Source organism: Apium graveolens, chromosome 7 (genome assembly GCF_009905375.1).
Source record: "Apium graveolens cultivar Ventura chromosome 7, ASM990537v1, whole genome shotgun sequence".
Taxonomy (NCBI): domain Eukaryota; kingdom Viridiplantae; phylum Streptophyta; class Magnoliopsida; order Apiales; family Apiaceae; genus Apium; species Apium graveolens.
In genome coordinates this window covers 114468939-114495626 of record NC_133653.1, presented here as the reverse complement: position 1 = coordinate 114495626, position 26688 = coordinate 114468939, and the positions used below count along the sequence as shown (strand labels likewise).

The following is a 26688-nucleotide window of genomic DNA, read 5'->3' as shown; positions in this document are numbered from 1 at the left end:
GGATATACATTAGCATTCTGATGACAATAGAACATATAAATCAGTGTGTCAGAGCTCTACAAAGTGACCTCTATGCTTAGGACACGTGATACCTATAACAGCCAAAAAGAATGAAGTTGACTGCAAAACCAATAGAAACTGATGTTTGAAGGCTATGTTTGTTCTTGTCGTTGAGATGCCTGGATCATAGATGTAAGGGATGGATGCATTCGAGCTGTTCTCAATGACCGAGCCTCACTTTTCCCTCTAGCATATTCCTCGCCCAGTGGCCACCTTGGCCGCAAATCAAGCTAAATTAACATGACAAAGTTCAACAAAATTTAAAGCTAGACCATGAAAATATAAAGATGCCTAAGAAATTGATATGGATCTTGCTTCCAAAATAAAATATGTATTCCGAACTGAACATACTCCATCTTTCAACCTCATAATATAAAATGGAAGCAGACTCACAAATAAATATAAGATTACAATAAACAATATTACGTTGCCGGGCAGTAAATTAATGAAGTAAATATCAGATACTATTCCATTTATAAATAATCAAAAAGAGAGATGCAAAAAGACTAACTCTTGCATCTTCTAGCTCATTCAGAGGCGGGGGAGGATCAAATCTACCATTACGAAAGTGCTCAATACCAGTCCAAGCCACCATCACTCCTGATCATTTGATACAAAGACATGATTGTATATAAGGTAAGGTGTGCCAAATTACTGGTGTTCACTAAAAAATGCAGAAACGGTTTCTAATTTCACAGTATTACTGACCTAGTGGACAGATGCCATAACTTCAGTTTAATAAACAATTTTTCTGTTAAGCTAAAAATGCGCTAATTCAAATTTAAATATTATCATCAAGGGAACACTTTAAGTTCGACTTCTAACAAAACATAAAAATGCAGTAAGCGTTATGAATCAAGTGGAGTCTCAGCAAGTTATTCATCTGTAGCCTCTTTGACTCCACATGTGTGCACTTATGTGTATCAGTACATCTCTCAAACACCAATTCTGTGTTCATGTGTAACCAATCCCTCCCCCCCCCATCTCTCTCTCTCTATGTCTCTATCTCTCTCATTCTGACGCACTAATTGTTTGTTTTGTTAATCTTGAATACATAGTTCACTAAATAGCAAAGATGCAAAAGCCAACTGGACCTGTGGCCTTTTCTATAAACCACGATATAGTAGCTGCACCTCTTCATGAGGACAGATCAATCTGGTCTGAAGACAGCTAATAACTCCGTTGATCAAAACTACAAATTAAAGAAACAACACCATAGTTCTTGTACAATCTCTTCTTTAATAAGTTTTCTTGCAGGAGAGAATGTCCGACCATCTAAATGCAATTACCATTGTCAGTACAAAGACTAGGAGGAGGGCAAACAAGCTGCAGCCCTTTCTTCTTAGCAACCTGATCCAACCGATCCCTGACGTACTGATTAGATGCCACACCACCTGAGACCACCTTTAGACAAGCAGACAAAAAATCGGTGATAAGAATTGACGCGTACTTGCGAGGCGTACCTACTATTTGGAGCAAAGTTGAAGAGTACCAAATGTTTAATAGAAGGTTCCATCTCTAATGCCCATTCAATAGCTCTTCCACACTTCTCTTCCAGATGCAATACGGCAACTCGCTGCAATACGAGTTTACAGTGCAAAAGAGCAAATAAAAAATATTAAGATATGGAAGGAAATAGAATCTGAATTTACAGATGGACAAACGAATTATGATGCTACACCTGAAATGAAGCTGCAATATCAGCTCGTGAACTTTGGTCTTCAATACTAGCGGAGGAACTGGGAGTTTCAGCATCACTGCATATTACTCGTTTAAAAATGAATAGGTGAATATAATGAAAGAAAAAAAAAAAATTAATCTACGACAGGGTTTGTTTGACAACTAAAACATTCAAAACATATACCAGGCAATAGATCACGTAACTATAATGCTTGAAAGTTATATAACTTCACTTCTCTGCCAATTACTGGTTCAAGGCATTTTCCAACAAATACGAGATTCCTAAAATACTATACAGTTTGCTCCAAAAGAGAAACAGACAATTAATTCAAGGATGGTCTACACAATTTAATTCGACAATGGTCTGGCTGGAATAATCGCTTATAAAGCTCAAAGTGTAAACATTTAGGGGGGAAAACCTAAATAGCAACCACAACAGGGATAGCGAGAGGAAAAAGTATATGGAAGGAAAGAACAAAACAAGTATTTCAGAGGATGATTATTTTCCTCCATAAAGCACAAAAGTAGCCAGTTTTCAAAGAAAATCGACAATGTAGATAGCAATAATTCATAGTTCATTTAAATATAGAGAGAAATAGACGACAAAAAAAAGTCACAAAAAGAATAGAAAAACTTCAAAGGCAGTTTACATATTCTTTGATTCAATTGCCAGTCTCACTTGAGTCTTTAAACCAGCATACGAAAAATTGCAATCTTTATGGTGTTTCATTGGGACCTGAGCAGCAATATATCCAACATTAGTTATAATGCAAATTCCCTGTTCACCAATTTTATTCCTATAGCTTAAACACTCTTAAAGTTAGTAGCAGTCGAAGATGAACTTACTTTAAACTTGATGGATCCTGCATCTCCTTTTCGAGCAAGCTCCTCTATAGCTAAGCCCCCGCTCCTCCTCAACTCAAGACCGAGCCACTTCGCAGTCTTGTCATATGCCTCGCCAATTGCGTCATCAATAGTAGTCCCTAGTTGCAAGTATTGACCAAGTTCCCGTGCGAGAATTAGGATATTATGTCCTCCTACAAACAAACAATAGGAAAAAATAATTATAACTAGATGGTCAAAGTGAAAAAGAACCTTGATTTGATAAGTTATGTGGAGATCTCAATAAAAACGGACAATTTTGATCTTCCAATCTTAGACAAGCAAAAAAGTATACTTGCAAAGTTGCAAAAAGGTGATAAAGCAAAAGTAACATTTTGTTATGATAATGATATCCATCAGCTTATGTTAAGTCAGATAAACTAAACTTCTACAAATTACAAAAGTAAGATCATGACTAGATGGCCAAAAGTAGAATAGAACTATTGATTCCTAATTGCAAGAGTTGTTTACACACAATGCAAAACACAAGACTAACAATATCTAATATTCATTTACTTGGACACATATTTAGAAAGTGAAATTTCTTTGTTTACAACCATTTTCCTTTCCTGTTGAATGCATGAAAACGTTTACAGGTATAACTATGGCCAGTTCAGAAGGCATCATGATCATATAGAGATATAAGGAGTTGAAATCCAGTACATCCTGTATGCCATATTCTGACATGTCAAAGACTAATGCAAGCAACTTTTATCATGCATTAAGAGTTATTAGGTTCATAATTACCTGTAGTTATAATTAGACTTACATGAATAAAAAAAACTATTTCATTATTTAATTTTTAATTATTAATTGGGTAAAAGAATATAATATATATATATATGAGTTAAGCAAGTAATATATTACGTAAAACATTGCAGAACATATTATTTTGTGTATCATGTTATGCAAATATCATTATTTTAATAATAAACTTGCAGATTCCATATATTTTACTAGTAAAACCTTGCAATATATATTGTTTTGCAGCACATGCTTAGTTTGTAGAACATCCATGTTCACGTTGCAAAACTATCAGTTTTGCAATATTCTACTTATAAAATGTATAGGATTTGCAAGATTTCTATTATAATAGCGACGTTTGGACAATATGCTTCACAAAATAATATGTTTTACGTTATATTATTTGCAAAACATATATGGACTCCAGTACTCCAATGAAATAGTGAGCTCCATAGAACTTAACTCTCTTTCTCTCTATATATATATATACCAGCTTATAACCCGTGCGATGCACGATTTTCTAAATTTCACTTGTTTTATTTTTTAAAATTTTAAATTTTTTTTTTTAAATTTTTTTAAAATACATATATATTGTTACTTCTGATTTTGTTGTAATATTGTTGTTATCTTTAATGGTTTGTTGCAATATTGTTGCAACAAATTTGCAGAAATTGAGAAATATATGCATGTTGAATTTAATTACTTTTTGGCGATATATTATACAATTATATACGGTAGAACATCTAGCATATTCTACCTACGGTTATTCATTGTATCATATTTTGGTGTTTGAATAGCAGAACGTCATAATCCTTTTATTTATAATTGGTTGAACCTTTAATATATTCTATAATACGATTGTATTAGACTGGTTTCTTTTTCTAACTAGTCTATTTTTCAAGTAATAGATTCTTATTCTATGTTCTATGGTGATTGTTATTATTCTTATTCTATGTTCTTATTCTTATTCTTCTGTTGAGATTGTTTTGGTGGTACATGACCAAAGTTTTGGATAAGAATCACTTACGCTTAATAAATATAGATAAATATAATATAATATATATAAATATTAATTTTAACATTTATTTATTATCTTATTATATATACATTTACTTTTTAAAGTAAAGTTCTATGGAGAGCACCTTTTAGTTGGAGACCACTTATGTTCTGCAAGTAAAATCTTGCATAAAAAATTGTAAAAATGTATTATTTGTGAATCACGTTTTGCAAAAATATCATTATTCAATTCAAAATCTTGAATATCGTATATGTACTACATGTAAAACATTACAAATGTTTAAATCTACGAAACATGTTTAGTTTGCAAAACATTTGTACAATTTGCAGAACACATTCCACTCATTAAATTCATTGGATTTAACAATTTTAATGAATTAGTGATATTCGTAAAACATACTTCACAAGATAATATATTTTATAATATTTTAATTGCAGAACGTGGTCTCCGAGGTCTCCTATATAAAATAAAGGTCTTCATAGAACTTTACTCTTACTTCTTATTATAAAAACATCAACTATTAATGACACAAATTTTATATTATTGACATGATTCAAACTATATAGTGGTTTTAAATATTAGTACAGTTATTATAACCTGCACGTTTCTTTTAAAGTACTATATTTTATATATTGTTTGAATAAATATGTAAAAACATACATTACTTATATTTATTTATTTATTTGTGTAAATGTAAATGTATATTTTGCGCATTTCTAAAATGGTATAAACATACAATTTAAATGAAACTATTTGTACAAAATATATGTATGTATTTGAAAAATTATAAAAATTTTAAACATAATTTATACTCCCCCCGTCCTCCTCAATTCTTTACATTGGGGGACTGAGACTCGACATGCACTTTAATGCTCCTATTAAATGTAGTTGTATAATTTTATTAATTTATTTTTTCTTCTAAATAAAATATAATGTTCAAATTTTATATAAAAAATGAAAATTTTAAAAATAAATTCCGGAACTATACTTTATCATTGCCTTAAAACGAGTGTCAAGCATGTGAAAAAAACATAAAGAAATGAGGGGCGGAGGTTGTATATATACATAGGCTTTTGATCAAAAATAAACTAAATTTAAAATACAAACTATAAACCAAAAACAACCACACATTTAACCCTTTTCTCTCTCCTCCATGTGCACTATATTCATGTTATATTTCTCTCCTTCGTTTTTAATTTGTTTCCCTTTATTCGATTAACTTTTTTAAATATAATTTCACCGTATTTTTCTCCATCTCCTAATAATCAATTTGCATAGCATATTTGCTATATTCCGATGATAAATCAATATTTAAGCTTACTCGAATCACCAAGCCGAAATCAGGATTATTCCAGAGCTCAATAGATTTTAGTGATGCTCATAGGCATAAATAGTGATTTATCGCCGAAATATATCAAATATGGTATTTATACTGTTGGAGGATGTAGAAAATATGGTGAAGTTATATTTTAAAATAGTTCACCAATTGACGGGAAAAATTCAATTAAAAATGGAGGGAATTAGGTGGAGTTGTGTGTGAGAGGGTGTATTTAAATTGGGTGTGGTGCAGAGGTTGTATTTTAAATTAGTTGTATTTGAGTAAGAATCATTCTCTCTCTATATATATGGTCTTATTCCACTAGACACCCCCTTATAATAAAACCAAAACTAAAATAAAAAACATTTAAATCGTCTCAAAATATAGCACATATGGTATACAATATGATCATCGGGGGGCATTAGATTAGATTGATCCAAAGACTTAGGTTAGTTTCTAGTTTTCATTTTAAGGGTTGTTTCTGTTTGATCATCTATATATCTATATATATAATATACTGGCTTAAATCCCGTGCGATGCACGGTTTCGTTTATATTTAAGTAAATTTTAAATTTTGTTTATCTCATATAATAACTTTAATATTTATATAATATATAATAAGAGATTTATAAAAAAATATTAAAAAAAATAAGGAAGAACTGTGGTCGTAGTCTACTCAGAGGCTTTGATCGTAATTTAGCGGGATAAAGAGACTATATCAAGTTTTTTTTAGTAATTTAGTAGATTAGCATATGTATAACATTATTTATTTATATTTTTTAATAACCAAATAGGGAATAACCGTTGAACCAAATTACACCATATTTTGGTTATTATAGTATAGTGTGTGTGTATATATAATAGTCTTACTCTTATTAAAAATAAATTAAATTACAAACTACAAACCTGTAAATCACTAATTTACGTACTGAAAATCACTAAATATAAAATAAATTATTATTTACAATTTAGAGGCGATCAATGAATTTCACAAAAATAATCATTCAGTTACTAAGAATCACTAAATTACATATAGTGATCAGTAAATGATTAGTGTCACCTAATAAATATATAAGTGGATTATTTTAGAATCACTAATATACCTATAACAATCACTAATTGCCCTCTGGTTGGTAATTTGTATTCTAATAGAGAACCATTATTTAAAAATAAAATACACATTTATTTCATTTTTTATCATATATATTTACAAATTTTAATTATTAAATCAAGAAACAAAGTTGTACAATTTTTATTTAATCAATTATTGAAAATTAATGAAGTAGTTCGCAGTGGTTTTTGGTGGAATCACAGTTCAAAATTATTCAACAGTAGAATCAAAATGTAACATCAATTTTTTTTTTCAAATTTAAGTGTTAAAATTTTTATAATATTCAAATATAATTATTATCTACATTATCATCGAATTTAACATTTCTAAAATAAAACTCTACAATTTCTGATGAGAATCTATAATAAAATCAAAGGGTTCTCCACAGATCTTATAAAATAAGAGGGTTCTCTTTGGAAGGTTTGACAATATATATATATATATATATATATATATATTGTTATATAAATTAAATTCAAACATTGTACACACAGATCTACTATTGACCTTAATATTCGGCTAGTGGGGTCGGATCCCAATATCCCACTCTTATAAGTCTACGTTATATCCACCAATGAATTAGGTAAACTTTAATTTTATTTTAACACGAATCAATAATGTAAGAATTTATCTTTAATTTTGAATTTAATTTTAGGTTGGACAATATATATATAATAATGCAAATGATTAAATAGAACCAAACTTAATATAAAACTAGAACTATTTGGTTTTTATCGTCAATCGGTAATTATTTTTCGAAAATCAGACTTCACTGTATTTTTCCCCGATCTTTCAACGATCGATTTGCATACCATATTTATTATATTTCGAAGTAATTTAGAAAAAAAATTAATTAGTTTCTAGTTTCTATTCTAAAATTGGTTTTTATTAAAGTTGTCCTATCATATATATATACACACACAATTAAAATAGAACCTAGAACCATTACAATGTAAGCAAATTCTACAATAAAACACTAAATTTTAATTAGACTTTCCGGATCTAAACCGAGATACATACTTGTTGTGTCTGCTTAGAAATGTTTTCAATAAATATAATGCATAAACACGACATTTTGCATGTGCAATTCTGCTATAGAACCCTAGTTAATACTACATATAATGCAAAGTTCTACACCTGAACTATACATAAATAGCACAAAAATATTTCATAACAAAGTGAATTCAATGAATTCTGTTGCCGAATGTTATGTTCTACATATGAACTCTACTTAAATAGCACATTATATTTACCAATAAAGCAATAATATTGTCGGACCCTAACCAATACTAAAAAAAAAAAAATTGTTGCAGGTACCCTAAATATTGAATAGACTCTCTGAAATCAATTGTTAAATTATCTCATAAATTCAATACAAAATACAAAGTTCAGCTAAAGAATAAACTACGGAATAATGTGAATTTTGTCGCAAAATCTCTAATAAGATAGTTGAGACAGTTCTTATAGTTCTTTGGCTAAGGGTGCTACAAGGAACATGATGTGTATATTATATATACATACATACATATGCAATGCAATAGTATTTTAATTATGTGTTATTATGATAATTTAGTATCATAATTCTATAATAATTGTAGTATTAATTTGCGATGGTGATATAAATTTTAATGATAATGGAATTCTGTATATTTATGTCTATTTAATGCAATAGCATTTTATGTTATATATTATCAAACTATGATATTTATAAAATCTTAATTTTACACAACCTATTTTATCTATTTTTTAAAGTAGGATTTATTCTGGTTTTGCAATCAATAAGGAAATACTGCTTTTTATTTATTTTTTATTTATTTTTGGTTTGTTTTCCTATTCATCTTTAAATATATTGATTGTTAAATCTAGGGTGTTCATGGGTTCGTTAACCCAATCAAACAGACCCAACCCAACCTCTTTTAGGCCGATTAAACCATTTAAGAAAACCCGATCCATGGTTGGGTTAAAAAAAATTCAAACCGCATTAAACGGGTTGGGGTACGGGGTTCAAGATTTGTTTCATCCAACCCAACTCACCCAAACCCGATTTAACTTAAGTCTCGTTCGATAATTTAAATTATAATCTATATATTATATGTAATTGTACATTATACACTACAAATATTTCATTTTAGTTAAATTTCGTGTATGTGTATATGATTTATGATATGATATACATAACTAAAATTTTTCAATCAAATCATATTTAAAGAATAGTACTATCATCGTAAGTTCACTAATTCAAAATTAGCAATTATATATAGTATTGAAACTTTTTTTATATAATCATTCAATCCGTTCAACCAGCCCAACCCGACCCAAAACCGATATATACGAAGGGTAGGGTTGGGTTACGATTTTATTTTTACGGGTTGGGTCGAAAAATTCCAAACCGATTTATTGGGGTTAGGTCGTAAAAACGCCTCCAACCTGGCCCAACCCGACCCATGAACACCCATAGTTAATCAGTGTTACATAAGACGGGGTTCGATACGAAATGTGGTACGGAACGGATACATGGCGGTCTTGAGTGATTTCGGTGCGAGGGAACGTACGGGTACTATGGAACATCGGGGTACGAGGGAACGTATGGTACGAGGGACCGTATGGGTACGACGCACCATATTTATTTATATAATTCAACATATTACACACTTTTCAGTTGTAATGTTTAAATGTTATTCCAATACTACAAAATTTGTAAATTTATTATTACATTATTTTGATGATAAAACTGGAGCAACTAAGATGAAAAGTACTTCATTAATAAAAGCACAATTGTACGAATTTTATTAGGTGGGAATTCAGTTTGACTTGTTTAACAAATTAACAACCGACCTCCTTTTAATTAGGCACAATTATCGAAAAATGGATGTAACAAAATGTCCGGATACATTAATCCAAAAAGAGATCTCTTTTTATATTTTTGGGGGTGCATGTCTTTCTTCCTTCCCTCTCTAACCGTTCTTCTTTCTTCTTTACTTCTGCAAACCCCATTAAAACTCTCCAAGAAAACCACAGAGAAAACAATCGATTCCTTTCATCGATCTGAAAGAAAGAAGAAAGTCAAGAACAACGTGGGTTCTTATGGTTCATCACTACCGGCGTTTCAGGTCACGACCCGCAACGTTTCCGCTCGCGATTGTTCCGGGATCGAGGACGAACGAACTGGGTCGCAATTTGTGGCCACATTCCCGTTTCCTTGTATCATTGGCTTAAATAAATTTGGAAGAGTTTGACTCCAAATAAAAGAGTTTAGGAAGAAGTTGAGTGTAAGTAGTATAGATTAACTATTATGGAAAGAGTTGATAGTTTTGTTTGATACATGGATTAAGTTTTTAATAAATTATATATGTTTAAATTTTTTTGGAAGATGCTAAAAACTTTTAGGAAGATGTTAACCAATCAACCAAATTATCATAGTTTGCACAAACCAATAGCTCGCAAGGATTAGATACGAACCTGACTTCCATAGTATATAACCATCTTTAGTAGTGAAATCTTTGGGGGAAATAAGGCAAGTACTTTATATTAAAATAAAGAACTAGTGCTCCAAAAGTAGAGCTCCACATGCCCCAACACTATTGAAATCAATTATGAGTTTTACGAATCTCCACAAGAAATTGAAGGCACAGAAACATACTGACATATATAATGCTGATGTAAAAACATCAATTTTAAGGTTCTTACCTGATATAAGAAGGGCTATAAACGGAAATTGCACCTCCCTTTCAGTTAACCTAAATAGAATGAATATGAGAAGGTAAGGTAAGAAGGAATTTATGTGCATGTGCATGCATATCTAATTACATATAACTTGTCTTGTTCACAAAATATAGCACATAATTTTGAATCCCACAATATGGGTGTCATTCCATTTCACGTTGATAAAACTGTAAGATGATTGGGTGTGCACGTTACTGGGGTCAACTTGTAGAGGGTAGCTACTTATCATGATTATGGGCTTTAATCAGACAGACAGGTGCATGCGGAAGCCTTGAAAATACTGGTGCTCTTTCGTTGATATATACCTTGTGTCTCAAGGATAGAAGGAAATGTTTGATCCACGATCCACTGCTCCATTATTGGAGTGAAAGGATTTCAATCTTGCATCTCTTTTGGTTACCAGATGAGTGCATAAGGGGGTTTGGATATAAAATTGAATTGAAAGTTAGAAAAAAATGACTTTAGCATTGTTTCCATATATCAAGCTTCTAATTATTCATGATTTCATGTATCCTCTTACTTCCGACAAAAGATTTTTTTGTTACAAAGATTAAAAAAGACATTGGTTTATAAACGACGAAATTAGGTGATCGCCCTGTCAAAAACCATAGAATATTTCAGAGTTTAGTCTTTATTTCAATATCTACTTCTATTACCATCTTCATATACATCATTTCAACAAGTATTCAGCGATTTTTCCACAAAATCATACAAGTATACCTTGCCCACCCAGTTAATTCTTACAAAAATCATTAAAATTTAAAATAATTACGCTTGTCTTAGTGAGGAAGCAAAAAAACATATCAATTTTATGATAGATCCACTGTTGAACCCTGTCTGGATGTAATCTTAGTCTAAATGCATGTTGATTTTCTAGACATTTTAAATGGATCATATGTGCTAAGAAAAACTCTTTTAGGTAAAAGCATCTGAATACTCTATTGTTAACGAAGACAAAATATAAACAATTAAGTGGGACTGTGACAGCATGACCGAGAGAAAGAAAATATGTAACTATTTCAGGCAATTGTCTATTTTAGAAACAAAATAACTGCGAGAAGAATAATTAAAAAGACCGAAAGTTGAAAGTGAAAGTTGAGATTGTTAATTACATTATGCTTCAAAACAAATATTTGAGAAGTTGGTTCAACAAGGTTTTGGAACTATGACTGATATAAGTTATTAACCGCAGTAAAAACTTGTGAAAATATCAAGAGACTGTCACGGCAAATTTGAATGAGATTGTATAAAATAACAATTAACTAAAATTGACATAAAGTATAAAATTAATTTCTTTAGATTATTGAATTTCAAGATGTCATACCGAGCTACCAAAGCATGGGCTTCCATATGATGGACATTGACAATAGGAAGGCTATAACTAGCAGCAAGTTTCCGAGCTTTCTGCACTCCAACTACATGTATACATGAAACGATATATCTGTTTAAGAGAAGCCTCGTGTTCCCAAAAAAATATCATCTAGTAACTAAATAAAATTGTAACTGCTAAGAACCAGCATAGAAATCAATTACCACGTAGACATAGACTTAAACCAGGGCCAATAGTAACAGCAACTGCAGAAAGATCTGACTCAATCAATTTAGCTTTATCGAGTGCTTCCTGAACCACCTGTAGACAGCAAACAGAAAATATGAACATATTCGTGAAGGATTTGAGAGATGGAAGGTGTTTGAGATGGCATAGAAGCACCTTTAATAAAGTAAAGATAATCAACACAATGTAGCTACAATACCTGGTCAATCACTTGTGAATGTGCTTCTTCTGCCATTTTAGGAGAAACTCCTCCATATTTAGCAAGCAAATCTCCCTTGATTTAAGTGTAGTGTTAGTCACACAATAATAAAAACCAGAAGACGTTAAAAGGTTCTTCTCTTCTTTGTAATTATAACGCTGACTAAGGAAATTATGCCGTCGGAGATATTGGAGGCATAAGAGATATTTACCAAGATATTTTTTTCCATCAACAAAGAATCAAATACACCGAAAAATAAAAGTAGGCAGAAAGAAATGCATTCATCAACTAAGGGCCATCCCTGTGTGTTCATGTACAAAGTAAAGCAAGCTATTTGTAAAATTTTCAAAGAAGAACCGACCATCTTCAAGTTCCCCCTGGGTCATTGATTCATTACTTTCGTACAATTTCAGAAGAATTATCAAGTTGACACTCATTTGTGCTTATAACTATTGCCCCTATCTTATCACATTTTGATAAGTAGGCTTTACTAGTTAACTTTGATAGAGAGAACTGCTTATCATAACCGTTTTCTGTCTTGTCTATATATTCTGTTTGCTTAGCTTCTGGAGAGTTAGTTAGATCTGTAAAAATCTCAAAACCTTTCGTATCTAATGGAGATCTCAGTTCCTCCATGATTGTTGATTATCCTTAGTTACATCTACACATATATACAAGTTTGTAGCTGTTAATCATGAATCTTAAGATGGTATCAGAGCTTTTCTCTTCCGCAATCATCTCGACAATTTTTTTCTCTGCGTCATCTTCATCTCTTAGACATATCGGTTGGTGCTTTGTGAGTTTTCATTTCGCCTACAAACTGTTTGATCGTATTCCTGCTTCATCTCAATTTTATCGTTTCTTGTTTCTGGTAGTTCACGTTTTTTGTTGAATTTTGATGAATCGCTGATATAGCGATGTTGCTTTGTGCTTAATTGAGTTATATCTCGATTGCATCAATTTCGTAATCGTTTCTGTTTGAGTTTTGTAATCGTTTCCGCTTGATAATGATCATATTCATCTTGTTGTTTGAGATCGTGTTGCTTTTCGCGTTCGTTGAATGTCATCTACGTCTTCACCTCTTAATCGCACTTAGCTCGAGTTGTTTTACAATCTGACACAATGAATACAACCACACCTCCTTCAAACAGATACACAAACACACCTCCTTCAAACACAAACGCCAACACTCATTCTTCCACATCTATTGATAATAATGCACATCCGTTGTTTTTGCATAATAACGATCAACCTGGAATGGTTTTGATCTCTAAGAAACTCACAGGATCTGAGAATTATGCATCCTGGAAAAGGTCTATGCAGATTGCTTTATCTGCCAAAAATAAGTTGGTAATTGATACTGGTGAGTTTGTGGCTCCTAGTGTTTCTTCTCTTTATGCTCATTGGCGTCGAGTCAACGACATGGCCATTACATGGATCTTGAATATTGTCAGTGATGACATTAGTAACAGTATGAATTACATGGACAATGCTGCAATAGTATGGAATGAGTTGAGTGAAAGATTTTCAGCAGTTAGTGGTCATAAATTCTACGAAACTCAACGTGCTTTGTTTAAACATGAACAAGGGATGTTTCTGTGGAATTCTATTTCCACGAGCTTAAAGGCTTCTGGGATGAGCTTCGAGCCTTATCACCTGCCATTCAGTGCACCTGTACTTCCAATAAAAAGTGGGAATCACGGATGGAAAAAACTCGTCTCATACAGTTTTTAATGGGACTTCATTCAAGCTATACTGCTGCTCGAAGCCAACTTCTCGTGATGTCTCCTTGGCCTAGTGTTAATCAAGCTTTCATGCTTATTAAACAAGAGGAAAACAGAGACAAAACCATGGTTTTACTTCTTCACCCATTGCTATGATGGTTAATATGCCCTCTGTTTCATCAAGTCACAGTCCCTCTCCTTATATTCCTAACAAGTTTAGTGACAAATCCCCTGCTCGTGTTCAAGAATGTGCTCATTGCCATATGAAGGATCACACTAAGGAAAAATGCTACAAACTCATAGGCTATCCTCTTGACCATCCGGCTCATCCTAATAACAAAGGAAAACGCAGACCTCAACATTCCAGATTTCAGCAAAAACCTTCAAAGCCTGCTGCTCTTCAGGTTTCTCAGTCACACTCTAGTGCAGATGCAGTTCCCGTCTCTCACTCTGCTTCTCTTACTACCAGGATAGAAGAACTTCAAACTCAGCTGCATTCCGTTATGAAATGTCTCAACACTCCACCTCCATTCTCCACTCCATCTCCAACTTCTTTCAGCCTTGCTACACACTTGGCAGGTACTGCTTATTCCTTATTATCTTCTGCACAATTTTCACATAACATAAGGGTTTTAGACACCAGGGCCATGAACCACATGTGCTGCAACATTGATTTTATGCAAGATGTTACTTTCTTAGTCACACCACTAACTGTTAAATTTCCTAATGGGGAGAGTGCTCTTGTTACTCATATTGGTTCTGTTTTCCTTCATCCCAACTCTGTTCTTATCCATGAAGTTTTATTAGTCCCTTATTTCACTTTTAATCTGTTATCAGTCCATAAATTGTCCTCTCAATTGGCTTCCACCATTCATTTTACATCCAGCACGTGTTATTTGCTAGACCAATACCGGACGAAGGCATTGGTTCTTGATAATCTCAGTAGAGGTCTCTACCAACTCTGCAATACCAATGCTATTTCAGCCCTCATTGCTTCTACTTCGTCGTATTCTCTTTGGCACAAACATGTCCCTGCTAATATTTTGTTCAAAACTCATGTAATTGATTCCCATTGTTCAAGTACTAAATTTGTTGAGTCCTCTACTACTTATCCATTAGCAAAACAATGTAAGCTTCCGTTTTCTTCAAGTTTATCGAATGCTTCTAGTCCTTTTGAACTAATACATTGTGACGTTTGGGGCCCGTATAGGACACCCACTTATAATGGTTGTCGTTATTTCATAACTATCGTTGATGATTTTTCTCGTGCTATCTGGACTATTCTTTTGCCTACTAAGCAACATGTTTCTGTCAGGATCAAGTGAGATTCTGACCTAATTTGTGTCTATTTTTGGTATTTTCTGAATTAACAAGTAAGATAACAGCTAAATAGCAATGAAACAGTAGAGATTAAGCAGAAATGTAGGTGAGAAACAGAAGAAATAAGATGAGAAACAGAAGAGATCAGATCAGATTAGATTTACGATGAGAAGAGAATGCTTGTAGAACAAGCCAGAATTTTAGAGAGAGAAAGCACTTATAGAGAGAGAGTGCTGGAATGAGATTCCATTTTCATATATCAATTCATAATCTGATATTACAACTGATAGATCTATTTATAGACTCTACTAGCTTGTAACTAACTACTTCTTAAAAGACATAATTGCCTCAATACTCACTACGAACTACTTAATATCCCAAACTAATACTAATATATGTCAATCCTGACATTCCTCCCTCCTTAAATGCCACCATATCCTCATGGTGGATCATGCATTTGCAGTTGCTTTTCACCACTTGCAATAGTCGCTGAATGCAGAATTACAGCTGTAGCACAAATAATTTGAACATAGCAGGCACCAATTATATACCCTCCTGGATCAAAGATGGTCATTAAAACCCTTTTCCTAGAAATATCATAATCTTCAAGTCTCCTTGTATTTTCAAGGCTGCCTGGTTCCAGCACAGTGCACAGGTATGGTATTACAATCATCTCAGTTTCCCCAGAAAAAACATATTGTTGATTTATCTCATTAACAATATTATCAAACTGATCAATCACTTTTTGAGTACTCTGGCATTGTAGTGTAGCTGAATTCACAGTCCCAATGATGAACACTTTCCTTTGCCACTGAGAAGGTCCCTTTACAAGCTGCTCTATTGACTGGAAATTCAAACTACTATCTTCCCAAGGCCTAAATTGTGCACTAACTGAACTTTTCACTAGAGCTTCTTCCAGTGTCACCTCACTCCTAAATTTATCTTTGAACTTGTTTTTAACAGCTTCTGACTGCAGGTTTTGCACCAGACCACCAGGATCAAAGATAAGCACCTTGTCCCTACAAGAATTGCTAGACCTCATACCCTAATCATAAGAAAATTCAGCTGTTAAAATTTTTTTGACAAGTCTTTTGCTATCGAAAGTCTCAACAATGTCTCTGCTTGTAGGAAACAATGAAGATACTTTTCTCAGTTTTGTAGATGCATCAATTCTGTTGGCATTTGAAACTCTGGCCCTGACTTCATTGTCACATCTAGATCTTCTTTGTCATTAGATTTCCTCTGTGAAATCAGGTGTGCACTCCAACATCTTAGCACCAATAGAATTGGTTTTTTTAAAACTCTGTTTAGGCTGAAAGAAATCCTCCAGTCCCAAAGCTATACAAATGAATTCTTCAGAGTGCCAATCCTCTTTCTCTTCACCTGGCAGTTCATCAAACTTTGGAGAATTTAAATTGAGATGGTCTAATAGTTTGAGTAGATTATTTCCTGGTGAGCTAGATATAACAACATGATTCACAAATCTAGCTTCTCATTTCTTCTTAGCTTTCATCTCTTTTAATCTTTCCATCTTCTGAGTAACCAGTTCAATTAATTCCTCCAACTCATGAAATCTCTTGTTTGACTTCTCCTTGTAGCACACACTGTTTTTGGACCACCTGCAAGAGTGCATTATAGGATTCCTCATTTTCCTCCTTCATTCTGTACCAACAGCCACCCCTATCCTAAACTCCAAGAGTTTCAATCCAGCCAGCTTCTAAGCACACTAAAATTCTACTCATTCAGTCACCACTAGGGGTGTGCATTCGGTTCGGTTAACCGAAAACCGAACCGAATAACCGAAAAAATTTCAGTTCGGTTTACCAAATTATAAAATTCGGTTCGTTTTCTGCAGTAAAATTTCAGGAATTCTGTTTTTCGATAATTCGTTTTTTTACCGTGGTTAACCGAATACAACAACCGAAATTTTATATAATATATAAATATACAATATTAATAATACCGTGTTTGTAATTCTGTAACTAATATACATATATTATTATTATTACAATAGTACTTCTCCAGTTCTCCCAAATCAAACCCAGGCCCAGTTCCCAATTTCCCATTTCGATTCAAAACAGATTCCACTCCAGAGTCCATCGATTCAGAGGCCCACTCCAGAGTGACAGAATCCATCGATTCAGAGATTTTTTCAAGGTATTTGATTTTGATTTTTGTAAATTGATAATCATTTTCATTCCATTTCCATACGATTTTGTGATGTTAATTCAAACAAAAACAGAAAAAGTGGTGAAGACTGAAGCATATGAAATAACAAATATATATACGTGGCTGCTCTTAATACAGTGGTTTCTGTACAGGGAGAGGGAGGAGAGTTATTATTCACCTATTTTTTTGATTTTGAATTGTTGCATATGTATACAGAAATTATAATTTGTTGAATTTGTGAATTGTGCATTTTATATTATCAATGCTGGTAGGCTTTAATCTTAAATGTATTGGCCTGTAAATTCAATATTTTAAACTTAATACTAATTGTAAACTTAAAACATTGTCTGAGTTTTTTGCAATTATAACATATTTTCTTAAATTTCGGTTTCTATTTTCGGTTTCCGGTAATAACCGAAATGGTTATTTCGATTTCGGTTAAACCAAATACATTTCGGTTCGGTAGCATTTTTTCCCTTATTTCGGTTTCGGTTAATCGAAAAAAAATTCGGTTTGGTTTTAACCGAATGCATAGCCGTAGTCACCACAACTAATCCGTTCTACACAGCAATACCCCCAAGCTATAAATCTCACTTTCTGTGAGTCAACTTGGCAATAGTTTCAACAGTTGTCCAACAATTTAGACTTCACAACAACTGATCAACCCTTCAGATTCAGTATTTCACAGAAATCTGACCGGTTACTCACACGAACAATCTATCAAACAATACTATGCACCAGTTAAACACTCTACAACAATTCTCCAAGTCAATTAATCAAACACCTGTAGTGCTGGAATAACAACACAATTCAATAAGCACAATTTCTCAGGACTTAAGCTACTCACAAACAATAACTGAAACACCGTGACAACTAGTAACAACACAACATAACAGAGACAATTCTCCAGAGTTCAACAGAGACAATTGACACTGAGGAGTTAACTCAGTAAATTGAAGCAGAAAATTCTGAAGAATTGTCTTTGTTGAACTCTGGAGAATTGTCTCTGTTGTGTTGTGTTGTTACTAGTTGTCATGGTGTTCCAGTAATTGTTTGTGAATAGCTTAAGTCCTGAGGAATTGTGCTTATTGAATTGTGTTGTTATTCAAGCACTACAAGTGTTTGATTAATTGACTTGGAGAATTGTTGTGCAGTGTTTAACTGGTGCATAGTAGTGTTTGATAGATTGTCTGTGTGAGTAACCGGTCAGATTTCTGTGAAATACTGAATCTGAAGGGTTGATCAAGTGTTGTGGAGTCTAGTTGGACAACTTTTTAAACTTTTGCCAAGTTGAATCGCAGAAAGTGAGATTTATAGCTTGGGGGTATTGTTGTGTATAATGGATTAGTTGTGTGACTAGGGTTGTGCATTCGGTTAAAACCGAACCGAACCGAATTTTTTTTCGGTTAACCGAAACCGGAAAAAATGCTACCAAAAACCGAACCGAAATGTATTCGGTTTTAACCGAAACCGAAATAACCATTTCGGTTATTACCGGAAACCGAAAATAGAAACCGAAATTTAACAAAATATGCTTAAGTTTACAATCAGTATTAAGTTTACAATTAGAATTTAAAATATTGAAGTTACAGGCCAATACATTTAAGTTTACAGCCTACAAGCATTTGATAATATAAAATGCACAATTCACAAATTCAACAAATTGTAAATTATAATTTTTGTATACATATGCAACAATTCAAAATCAAAAAAATGAGGTGAATAATAACTCTCCTCCCTCTCCCTGTACAGAAACCACGGTATTAAGAGCAGCCACGTATATCTATTTATATATATATATATTTGATATTTCATATGCTTCAGTCTTCACAACTTTTTATGTTTCTTTTTGAATTAACATCACAAAATCGAACTAACATCACAAAATCGTATGGAAATGGAATGAAAATGATTATCAATTTACAAAAATCAAAATCGAATACCTTGGAAAAATCTCTGAATCGATGGACTCTGTCACTCTGGAGTGGACCTAATCGATGGACTCTGGAGTGGAATCTGTTTTGAATCGATGGATTTTTGAATGGAGATGGGAAATTGGGAACTGGGTCGTTTTGAATCAATGGATTTTTGAATGGAGATGGGAAATTGGGAACTGGGTCTGGGTCTGGTTTGGGGTCTGGTTTGGGAGAACTGGAGAAGTACTATAGTAATATTAATAATATAAGTATATTAGTTACAGACTTACAGACACAGTATTATTAATATTGTATATTGATATATTATATAAAACTTTGGTTGTTGTATTCGGTTATCGGTTAACCAAGGTAAAAAACCGAATTACCGAAAAACCGAATTCCTGAAATTTTACTACCGAAAACCGAACCGAATTTTATAATTTGGTTAACCGAACGGAAATTTTTTCGGTTATCCCATTCGGTTAAACACCCCTACGGTTCGTACATTCTTGGCTTTAGTTACCGTTAAAGGCTGGGATTTTCACCAGTTGGATATTAATAATGCCTTCCTCCACGGAGATTTAGTGGAGGAAGTTTACATGGAAATTCCAAAGGGGCGCCCTTTACATGGTACAAAATGCAGTCTCTCGATTGAATAAGTCCATTTACGGGCTCAAACAGGCCTCTCGTGTTTGGTTCAAAAATTTAGCTTCAGTTTTATTGGGTCTTGGTTTTGTGCAAACTGTTGCAAATTATTCACTTTTCACTTATAAAAGTGGTAGTTTGTTTGTTGCTCTAGTTTATGTCGATGACATTTTATTAACTGGGACAGATTCTGAGTTTATTACACATGTCAAAATTGTTCTGCACTCCTCCTTCACTATTAAAGACCTAGGCTTAGCAAAGTATTATCTGGGTTTGGAATTACATCGCACTACTGAGGGGCTGTATATTCATCAACACAAATTTGTGTATGATATGCTAGTCGAAGCAGGCCTCGAGGATTGCAAACCTCTCTCTCCTATTGACACCATGTCAAGCTTTCTCCTCATGACGGTGAACGGTGAATTGTTAGATGATCCTACTCCGTACAGGAAATTTGTTGGAAAACTTCTCTATCTCACGGTCACGAGACCAGACATTGCGTTTGTTGTTCACCACTTAAGCCACCACTTAAGCCAATTCTTACAGAAGCCTCGTGTTCCACATATGCAGGTTGTCCAACGGGTTCTCCGTTACTTAAAAGCTACACCTTTTCGGGGTATCTTTTATTTCGTTAATTCCAGTCTTATTTTGTCTGCATTCTGTGACAGTGATTGGGGCTCTTGTCTGGATTCTACAGGCATGTTCAGAAGCATTACTGGGATGTGCTTACTGCTTGGTTCTTCCCTTATTACCTGGCACTCTAGCAAACAAAAGGTTATTTCTCGCTCCACGGCTGAAGTTGAGCTCCGTGCTATTACAGATACAGCGTGTGAATTGACTTGGATTACTTTGCTTCAGTCAGAACTTAATATTTCTCAACAATTGCCCATTGTTATTCACACAAACAATCAAGCTGCTCTTGACATTGTCGTATATCTAGTTTTCATCCCAAAACAAAGCATTTCGCTCTTGATTCGTTCGGGAACAGGTTCAGTCACACCTCATCTCTCCAATTTACAATCTAAGCTCTTCTCAGTTGGATGACATCTTTACTTAAGGCCTTGGTTGTCAAGCTCATTGGTCGATTCTTTCCAGCTAGAATGTTCGACATTCAACTTGAGGGGGGGGGGGAATATTGCCCCTATCTTATCACATTTTGATAAGTAGGCTTTACTAGTTAACTTTAATAGAGAAAACTGTTTATCATAACCGTTTTCTGTCTTGTCTATATATTCTGTTTGGTTAGCTCCTGGAGAGTTAGTTAGATCTGATAAAATCTCAAAACCTTTCATCTCTAATGGGGAGATCTCAGTTCCTCCATGATTGTTGATTATCCTTAGTTATATCTACACATATATATACAAGTTTGTAGCTGTTAATCATGAATCTTAAGAATAACAAGTACCTCATCTCACACAAAAAAATTACCTAAAGGCTAACTAGGAAAAAAATACACAAAAACCCGAGAATTACACAAAAATCAATCCAAAGTGGTGTAACGAGCATTTGTACATATATTACCTGAGAAGACACAACTTGGCTAAGAATATCACCATTGCTTCGAACCTATAAAAACACAAGGACACAATCTTTACACACAACAAATCAAACAAAAAAACCCAAACTCACACACACAACAAAATTCCAAGAAATGGCTTACAACAGCGGCAGCAGTGTCATCACAACTAGTTTCAATGCCAAGAATAACCAAATCATGATTTGTGGTTTGTTTATATGATAATGGGTCACCATATTTATGAGCAGATAGAGTAGATAATGATTTGGGTGAGAAGATGAGTGAATAAAAATTGGGTTTTTGAGGTCTGGGTTTAAAAGGTTTTAAAAGTGTGAATAGGGGTTTTGGAAGATGGGTTAAGCAGGAAAGTGAAGATATAATTGTCACCATTTTTTGTGTATTTGTGAATCCGGTGTTATAGAAATCGGCAATTTCGCCGATAAATCGGCCGATAAATCGCTGTAAGGCAGCCTAGCGATAATATAGAATGAAATCGGAGAAGAAAACGTTTTTTAGTATTTTCGGTCAAAATCAGCAATTTCCGGTCAAAAATCGGCACTTTCCGGTTAAAAGTGGAGAACCACCCATATTATGCAGATATAAAACTGACAATAGGAAGGAGAAAGAAACTCTACGTTAAATTAATGAAGACTGTCGATTTAAAATGAAGAACCCAACGTTGAAGGGAAGAAGGGAGAGAAGAAATGAGGTGAAATCGAAGAAGATGGGAAAATGTAAGGCTCCGTTGGATTTCTGGGTTACTTGAACATATCTTTTATTTAAATATCCCACTTGAACATATCTTCACGTTGAGCCATTTATCCCTGTTACACGAAGTATTAAGATCACAATATTAGCACTTTATTTATATTTATTTAATATAATTGTATTTCAATATTAGCACAATATAATTGTTGCTTTTATTTAATATATCTTATTTTTTTAAGTACTGTATTTCAATTTTGAATTTTAATAGTTTTTGATTATTATATTTTTTCCTCCTTTTAATACAAATAACTAAATATAATTTAAATGTGTTGCTTATTTTTAATAGTTTTTAATATGCTCTAAGCATTCTTCTCGGTTGATATTATTACACAGCAACAATTATCTTCACCAAGTAAGAGTTCACAGTATTCATATAGTACTTAGCTACTTAATCATCATTATTTAATCAGTCAAACCACAAAGTATTAATCATATTTATCTTAACTAGAATATTCAGATTTTAATCCGAGACTCTTGTTTCACCAGGCTTATAACACCCAGGAGTGTTTGGCATGGTAGTAATAGTATTATCATCTAAACTAATTTTTCTACACCAACAACCTCACTAATTCACCTAACAATCTAAGAAATAGTCTGCAGTTTATAGTCTAAGAAATTACTCAAATCAGTTAATAAAACAGGACAAGCAAGAACATTATAACAGTCTAAAACAAAAAACAACATAATGCAATTAAAAAAAGAAGAACAAAATAGCAGTAGTAGCAGACAGATCTTCAGAAATTTCTACAAGTAATCAATAGATACATACATAGGAGTGGGGAGAGAGAGGGAGACCGAGGGAGGGAGGGACCTGTATGTTGCTGAACGGAGGAGGCGGCGGCTGCTGTGTGGTTAGTCTGTAAACAATCTAAGTGTAAAAATCCATAAAGAGATAGTACTTTCTAAGGTCGCTAACAGAATACCAGTAATCACAACTAGGCAACAAGCAGAAAACTAATAAACAGATTGTATATGATGTTCGCGATATTCAACTGGTATATCATTGACTGCACAATGTGTACGATTAAAATCAAGAAACAATCGCATATGGTATACTACTAGTTTTTAAAACTCGTGTACCGCTCAATCCTCAATGTGATTGATACTAATAGCAATACATTATGTATTATAAACCAACCAAGAGCTCGTTACCATCACTTGTGCATAAAAGCCAAAGAATCGTCTAAATTCAATTAGACAGAATTTACCAACCAAAGAGGTCTCACTTGGCCCTGTCCACACCCTTTATTCATCTAAAGATTCCGCCTTTTACACTAAAAACGCAACCGGACGATTCCAACAGAGTAAAAATCATAACTTTCGAGGTCAATTCATCCCCTTACGTAAAACCCATCAAGGGTTCACAGTCAATTCCCAATATTCAACTTCACAAACCAAAATACAGACCATGGTAACATCAAACTATTCAAAAAAGTGTAACAAGCTAATTTGAACCAAGAATCAAATTTTAATTAAAGACCCAACAACAATAATAGTACAATTCACCATGCAAAAGCAACAGAATCAATATACACAGTTCATAACACAAATTCATAAATGCAAAATAAAAAAAAATAACAAGAATTTAATTAGAGTACCTGTGTGTGGATGGAGCAGCAGTAAGAAAAAAACCCAATTGAATCAATATATATATATATAGGATGTGTGAATATTAGAACAATTTTAGAGAGTGATGTGAGCTTAGAAAAAGATGGGGGAGCATAAAGAATCTACTGTGACAGCTGGAAAATTTATTATGTTTATTTAGAAAATAAGAAAAAAAAGTAAAAAAAAATAATTATACTTTTAGTAGATTATTATAGATTAAAAAAGTAAAACATATATTCGAAATGTTTGGATTAAATTAGTATATGATTTATAATTATTACTTTGGTTTTATGTTAATTATGTAAATGTCGTGGACATGTATAAATTGGTTGGAATTAATATCACTATCTAAAAATAAAGAAAAAGTATAATTTTATATAATTTTTAAAATTTTTAATTTAATTTTTAGATTTTCGAAAGAGATTACGACTTTCTAATTTGGTATATTTAGGGAAAGAAAGTTTTAAAATTTAATAAAATTAATTATTGATTTATGTTGATAATTTCTTTATTTTTATTATACTAACATATACCATAATTTTATGTGAGTATAAGAATTTATATGCTTATTTAACACGGATAATAAAATAGTTATGGATTTATTTAGTAAAATAAAAAAATATCTTATCAACCCAAAATTTATAAGAGTTATAGGGGCAGTTACTTTGGGCCCGACAATGGTTGCTTCAAAAATTAAAAGATGTCTTATCAACCCAAAATGAATACACAATTTAGTTAATCCAGGCCCATCTTCAAGCCACACACCAAATAATCCAAATCTCCCTCAAGAGGCCCAAAAAAATGTATGAAAAATAGTTATCAAATGGTGTGTCATGTCTGATATGTCATTATAAAATAACTAGAATAGAGTTACTACTTCGAAGCTCTAGATAATATTCATAGCACTAGTCACTAAATGACAAATGGAGCAAATGATTTAGGACATTGCTTCGATTGACATTAGTTCAATTGGTTAAAGTTACCTTACTAAAAGCCCGTGAAATGCAAGAAAAGTACAGCTACGTCGCTCAGAAAATTGAAAAATACTACCACTCACCATCCCTCAACAATTGAAAGATATAACCTCCAATAAACACGTTGATATTACCTTCATTATAGTTTTGGCTTCCACAAACTATTTCATCTCATCCGATTATACAAACTTGATAGCAATTTAGAAATTTAATTAATACAAGATGATTAAAATTCCTAATTGATCTTACAACTACTTTACTTCAACTACGCCTAAATCCAAATATTACTATAAAAACCCGAAAAACCAAATTTGTGCTGCGTATCATATTAGTGTCCAGAGTAAATGTCGTTTGCGCCAAACAAAGTAATATCGTAATTAAATTAAAAATACCTCACATTCCGTTCTTACATAAACTCCTTCTGTTTCTTAAACAAGTAAATACATTATCACAAATACCAAACATTATCAATAGAAAGGTTCACAAGCTAAGAACGGTATCTAAATTAGTAAGTGGCAACACATACCTTCATATAGTCAAAATTCAATCGATACTAAATACGAACAGAGCAATGTAGTACATTAAAACACCGCCACTAGTCTAGCATCCATAATTTAATCATGCCAAAATAACAATTCGGAATGTCAAAAAATGTACAAGTTACTAATGATCCACGTGGATTACAAAATTCACGCAATGCAATTGATACACAATCAAGCTAAAAACAAGCATTTCGAGCTATTAATATATAAACATTAGAAAAAAGAACAAAAGCAGCAATTTATTATCTAAATAAAACAAAACATAAAATTGGTGAATTGCATAAAATTAAGTGCTTGAGAATAAATTGTGAATTGTGTACAATTTTTACTAGTGACTAAAATTGCATAGTTATAGATACACAAGCATTAGAACAATATATATATATATATACATAATTTACCTTTGGAGCGAAAATTAAAGAAAAATTGGAGGTTTATAAGGACGAGATAAGTGTAAGTTGTATGTATATATGTGTATATAGGTTTGGGATTTGAGTAGCGTATTGATTGATGTTGGGGGGTTGTAAAAGAGAAACCTAGAGGAGATGAAACAAAGATTCAAGTGTTGGTATTGTACATACGCCCTTGTACTTCGTAAATATTCCTATCTGCGCCTTGCAGAATAGTTGGGCTCGTCAGCTCCTCCAGCTCTGCTATCCGTAATAACTGAGCCAAATTCTGAGATATTCGAATTATTAGAAAGCCAGGTTCTAGATTCAGATTATTCCGCAAATAAATTTCACGCGTTTTATCGAGATTTTATGATATTTAATTTTTTATATAAATATTTAATATCTTATTTATATTTTATATATTTAATCGAATCGAACTCGAGTTGAGTCGATTATAATTAGAAATTTAGTAATTATGGAGCGAAATCGATTCGAGTTTTCGAGCCGAACTCGAGCCTATCAAATTTTTTACGAGTCTAATTTCGAGCTTAAAATTTATGTTTCGGTCGAAAACGAGGTCGAGGTTAAGTCTTAACATTTTTAATGGAGTTCGAGCCAAGCGTGACGGATTTGATCGATTACACTCCTAGATAATAACATATCAAAAGAGCTAAAGAAAAAGTTTGATTTTAATTTATTAATTTATTAGAATTAAAAAAAAATGAAATTATTATAACATATAACTAAAATTAGCATAATAACCCGTGCGAGGCACAGGTCATTTTCTAGAGTGTTTTTATACATCATGCAATTATAATGTTTGT

General features: G+C 32.8%; 1 protein-coding gene across 7 annotated transcripts; it reads right to left on the bottom strand.

Annotated features, from left to right (window-relative positions):
- Positions 1–26139, bottom strand: LOC141672956 (putative tRNA N6-adenosine threonylcarbamoyltransferase, mitochondrial). Of its 7 annotated transcripts, none has more exons than XM_074479653.1 (16): positions 25874–26139; positions 25457–25530; positions 23118–23205; positions 21725–22404; positions 21586–21630; positions 12291–12365; positions 12070–12166; positions 11861–11951; positions 10501–10550; positions 2587–2777; positions 2391–2476; positions 1742–1817; positions 1553–1636; positions 1350–1464; positions 572–660; positions 1–290 (listed from the first exon to the last, which is right to left on the bottom strand). In XM_074479653.1, the coding sequence occupies exons 4-16, from the start codon at positions 21968–21970 to the stop codon at positions 153–155; spliced, it is 1383 nt and encodes a 460-aa protein (XP_074335754.1). In that variant the 5' UTR covers positions 21971–22404; positions 23118–23205; positions 25457–25530; positions 25874–26139; the 3' UTR covers positions 1–152. The 7 variants fall into 7 exon arrangements, with proteins under 7 accessions (XP_074335754.1, XP_074335755.1, XP_074335756.1 ...); XM_074479654.1 differs by having other exon boundaries at positions 23160–23205; XM_074479655.1 differs by lacking the exon at positions 25457–25530 and having other exon boundaries at positions 23118–23216.
- Between the last annotated feature and the right edge of the window lie 549 nt (positions 26140–26688).